At 47.1% G+C, this 5110-nt stretch overlaps 1 protein-coding gene across 1 annotated transcript in view; it reads left to right on the top strand.

Moving 5' to 3' along the window:
• The first annotated feature begins 150 nt into the window (after nt 1-150).
• The window catches only part of PTDSS2 (phosphatidylserine synthase 2), a 37275-nt gene continuing 32315 nt past the window's right edge, over nt 151-5110 (top strand). The window contains exon 1 of the mRNA XM_010001452.1: nt 151-161. Coding sequence (XP_009999754.1) covers nt 151-161 — 11 coding nt within the window. The remainder of the gene's footprint in view (nt 162-5110) is intronic.

Genomic DNA, 5110 nt, shown 5'->3' with positions numbered 1-5110 from the left:
GTGGGAGCTGCTGGGTCTGGGGGGGTTTCTGCCCCTGCAAACTGCCAACCGAGGGGCGTCGTTGTGTTGAGGGCAAGAGGAGCTTTCCTGGAGAGCACGTCAGCACATGTCGGCTGGGGGAGCGGCTGGACCTGCCGGGCCCACTTATCAATGGAAAATGGGTAAAAAAACCCCTCATTTCCTCACGGTCTCCTTAAGGTGGCACTTGCCGGGTGTTTCGTGGTGCTTTAAAACTGCTTGCTGCTGCTTTTGTTGCATAATCTCACCTTGTGGCACCTTCTCCCTGCTGCGGGGGTGTGGGGGCAGCCTGCAGGCTGCTGCTCCCGTGGGATTGTTGTCCCGAAACACCGGCGGTCACAGCAGTTATTTTGTCCACGTGAGTTTTTCTTTTCAATGTCCAAGTGTGCCACGGTTCTCTAGGAGCTTCCCCTGTGTCAGCCCACCCCTTCTGGGAGGGCAGTCAAATTGTTTTCCTTTTATTCCCCCTGGTACCGTGTTGACTCGCGCTGGCAGCCCGGAGTTCCAAGTGCTTGGGAAAGTCTCAGGGTTTTTCCTGTTGTTCCTTTCTGACCTGGGCATGGCAGCGCCGAGCGTGTCAGCGCGTCCCTTGGCAAGGACTGAGCTCCTGCAGCAGCCAGGAGTTAAGTTTACACAGAGGGACAGTTTTCTTCCTGTGACCCTCGGGTGCTCTCCTTGTGCTGCTACAGAGGCGGTCACAGAAAAACGGATTTAAAAGAGGAGGTGCCCTCTGGCTTTCCCCGGGTGGAAAAGTGTGGAAAGTAGTTTTTCTCCTTGGAGTTCAGAAGCTGGTGGATGTTGTTACTTGCGTGGCCTGCTTGGTTTGGGAAAATTCAACAATCTGGGACTTGTAGACACAGTCAGAAATCATTTTAGAGGTAGCTCAGTTTGCAGAGGTAGTTTTAGTGCTGCAGCTGCTGTCCTTGGGAAGGGTGGTGCTTTCCAGCTGTGTGCCTGCTCTTTTCACATCTTTTTAAAACTTTGCAAGACAAGTTACGTGCTGTATAATGCATCTGTTCTTACTCAGGCTTAATAACTTGAGACTGGAAAAATGCTGTATCTTAATTACATGGGGGGAACCTGCTCAGTCAGTACCTTGACAGCTCTCCTTGTCATTGGGAAGTGTCAAGGAAGGAAATGAGGAGAAGATTGTTGCTCTCTGTGACTTTTATCCCAGAACTCATCTCAAAACATCTCCCTGCTGTCAGGGAGCTGGAGATACAGGCCTGCCTGGCCAGCTGCTGCTCTAGGCAAGTGTTCACTGTTGTTTCCAGTAGGTTGGATTGTTTCTTGCCTGCCTGCTTACAGAAGGAGCTTTCTGAGCACAGACACAGGGCTTCTTTGTGCCTGAGATTCTGAGTTTTATATTTTGTACAGTATGAAGCACTGTATATCTGGGATTTTTACTGAGCTAGTATGGAAACACCACCAGGTTTGTTTGTTTCCCTTTTTTAATGTCCCCACATAGAGCTTTCTGCAGCATTTCTGTGGCTTTATTTCAGTGCTGTGGCAGACGCTGACTTGTCTGACAGGTTTTTGCTGCTGGGACTTTGTTCTGGGCAGGAAAAGGTGAATCCAACAGAAGCTGGATTTTGCTGCCTGGGAGCACTCACTGGGACAGGTGCCTTAAATAAAGATGTTGGAAGAAGAGGAGCTGGGTGTCTTTCTGTGGAGGAGCAGAGATTCAGGGAAACAGTAATTTGATGTATCTCCACTAAATCAAATAATCAGTGATAGATGTGGAGGTCTGTAACAACTTTTTTGTAGATGAAACTTTCTTCTCCCTCCTGTCAGCCAGCAACAGGCATCAGAACGTGGTGTGATGGTGTTTTCTTCCCAGCCCAGTCTTGGATTACCAGGTTGAGATAATCTAGTGAGCTATTCTGTCTGATTTTCTCCTGAAATTTCAGTGCTGCCCCTGATTTCTGTATACATCTCATAGCCTGTGTTTAACCAAACCTTATCTTCCAGAAAGGCATCCAGTCTTGATTTGAATGTGTTGGGAGGTGCCAGATAAATCTTTACCACCAGGTTACATTGTGACTTTATAGGTTAATTGGATTCAATAAGCCTTAATTTAATTTGAATTTAATTAGCTGTAATGTCTTCTGTTGGCTATTGATGAGCTTTTGTCTCTCACTAAATAATTCTCTATTGCCATCATGTGGATGCGATGTGAGTTACTAACAGTCACAGCGTGGCAGGAGGTGTCTGTGGAGGAAGTTGAAAATAAAAAGAAGAGAGGGAGATGGTGGGTGGGAGACTCTGGGCTAGTACAGCTTTCACAGGAACGGATTCAGCCTGATTGGTGCAAAAAGCCCAGAAAAGGCAGGTAAGGAGAAGGTAGCCTGGGGAGGCCTCTGCCTGGGTGTTGCTCTCCTTTTGCCCTGTACTGTGACACATCTCTCCTGGTGGCAGCACAGAGATGTCTCCTTGGAAGTGAGGGGCTGTGTGTGCAAACCAGCCAGCTTTGGCAGTGCAGGATTGGTGTTCCAAATGAAGTATTACTCAGCCACTCCTTGCACACTGCTCTCTAAGAAGCCGACCTGAGCAGCAGGGGCTTTACTGAGAGGCTGCCTGGAGGCAGAGGGGGATTTATCTGAGGGAGCTCAGGGACACAGAAGATCTGCACGTTGGCAGGAGCTTTTCCTGTACCCTCTGGTGAGGGTTGGCTGCGTGTTCCTCAAGCTTGTTGCAAGCTTAACATTTGATGGATATTTCTCATGCAAGAGAAGCTGGCAGGTTTGGAGCAGGCCCTGGTGAGGTGCTGTCTGTGCTGACCTGTGCTGCTGGCTCCCCACCTGCTCCCAGCTGGCCAAGTTTAGGCAGGCTGCTTCACTGAGCAGAGAAATCTTGCATCAGGGTGGTGCTGTGTCATCCAGGCTGTGCTTCCCTGCTGCTCAGGCATGTCCTGGCAGGGTCTGGAGTCTGGAACATTTGGGAGCCCCTTCTGCAGTCCCCTGAGCTGAGTCACAGTAGCTTTTGTCTCAGGTGCAGGGAGCTGCCTGCTGGGAATTGCATTATGAGGCCCTGTTACCTGTTCCTGGAACAAAGGGATTGCAGAGCTCCTTCCAGTGAGCTGGAAGTGGAGAAGAAATACCATTATACAGAGACTTTTTGAGAGTGAAATCGCCCCCTGGGCTTCAGGCTTCTCCCAGGGAGGTTGCTTTCCTTGGGATGGTGGATCCTGTGCAGGGATACAGTGTGTGTTGGAGGGTGTGCCAGGCTCTGGGAGCTCTGCAGGCTCAGCTGCTTCCATGCAGTTAAACCTGGCATAAGGGCACCTTTCTCCTCTTCTTGCCACTGTAGAGGCCTGCTCCAAGTGTGCTTTAAACTAAAACTGTTTAAAACCTGCAACAAAGGTTTCAACACGTTTAAACATACAAAAGTGCTGATTGTTTAAAATAGTTTTGAGAACTTTGCTTACCTGGTGAGCTCTGTAGAAGTAGTGAACAGAAACTTTTGTCTTTCCTCATTCAAAGGAAAGGAGCTGTTTTGCTGCAGCTTTGCTTTTGCCTCTGTTGCTCGTTGCCCTGTGGGGTATGTGCTGTTGTCCTTCTCTGAGTGATTGTTTCATGAGAGGCACCAGCTTGTGGCAAGGAAAATGAACGTTGCTATTTTGGAGCGTCCAAGTACGTACAGAGATTTAATCAATGTTCTGTGCCTTTAGAGATGTGCTGAAGACTTCTTGCTGCTCTACGAATAGGTACTTTTAAACGAGAGTTTAAGCATCTTTTGAAAGGCAGCCTGCAGCTTAAAACCAGCAGCCACCTCAGTATTTGGTGCAGCTGTAGGTGCCTGGAGCTTTCGGGCAGGGTCACGTACCAAGTCCGTACGTTGGTTGGTTGCCACCAACTATCTTCTTGTGGTCTAGATGGATGAGAGAGAGCTCATGTCACAGACGGGTGGTTAACCTCTTGTTTTGTTGATGCCTGAGTGCTTGCTTTGGCCCTCTGCAGTGTGAACAACTCAGTTCTGGGTCTCTAATTTTGGGTGTATTATCAAGATTATGATCAAGGTGGAATCTTTCTTGAAGGTTTGAAAAACCTCTCTGTGCCCAGTCAGAGTTGTTTCCCTGTTAATTACAATTTTGATTTTTGAATGTCGAAATATTTGTCAGGTTTAAATTGTTACTAATGTTTGTTGTATTTTCCTGTACCTTATTCTTCACAATAACTGAACCACTGCTGCAGAAGTAATAGATTTGTTGTACTGTTTGTTCTATTTTCCTAGAATTTCCAGCATGTGTCAAATGCTGAGTTGGTACCTGGAGGGTAGAGAGCTTTGACATCTGTTCCTCTTTTTATAACTCTTTCAGAAGTGCTTTTGTGACTTTGCCATTATTTGGAATAAAGAAAAAAATTTTTGTGAAAATCTGATGATAGGCTAAAGTGGAACTTGTTGGTTTAGTTGGCAGATTCTGTCTCTAGCAGTAACTATTAGTGCAACTTTTAAACCAAGAGGTAAACAGCACTGGCTGTTGGTTGGAATCTTGTTTCACTTAGAGACCTGACAAGAAGACCAATCAATAAATCCTTTGCATGCTGTTCTCACTGATTATTATTGTCTTTAGTTATTGCATCATTTACTGCAAACAGGAACTAATGCCAAGCAGTGGATAACAGGGGTGTGGTCCAGTTCACTGAGGCTGCTTTTAGTTTGTGCTGGAGATGAAAGGAGGTCAGGGAGCACTGGGGTGTTCCTGCTCCTGTCCCTCCAGGGAGCTGAGCTGGCTCAGTCTCCCCCAGAAAAGAGATACTTAAAAATTTCCTTATGCCATTCTTGCCATATACTTTATTTGGAAAATAAAAGCTCTGATAGTAATGTCCTTTAAAAACCTACAGTTTGTAAATGTGTCAGGAGAATGAATTGCCACGAAGAGGAGAAATTAGGATCAGATTGAACGCTGTTCCCTGGAAAAGCCCCACTGCTTTGCAGGCTGCAGTGTGGCAGAGGTGCAGTGACTGCTGCTGCTTGTGGGCTGCTGGAGTTGCTCTCTCTTGGTGTGTAACTAAGGAGCAGGGCAAGGAGTGTCATAAAAACAAAACTTGAATTATTTCGCTCTAGTGCCCCAGTGTTTGAACAGGGAAAG

This window comes from Chaetura pelagica, unplaced genomic scaffold, assembly GCF_000747805.2.
Source record: "Chaetura pelagica isolate M959 unplaced genomic scaffold, ChaPel_1.0 scaffold587, whole genome shotgun sequence".
Lineage (NCBI taxonomy): Eukaryota > Metazoa > Chordata > Aves > Apodiformes > Apodidae > Chaetura > Chaetura pelagica.
This window is presented reverse-complemented; position numbering and strand designations above follow the sequence as displayed.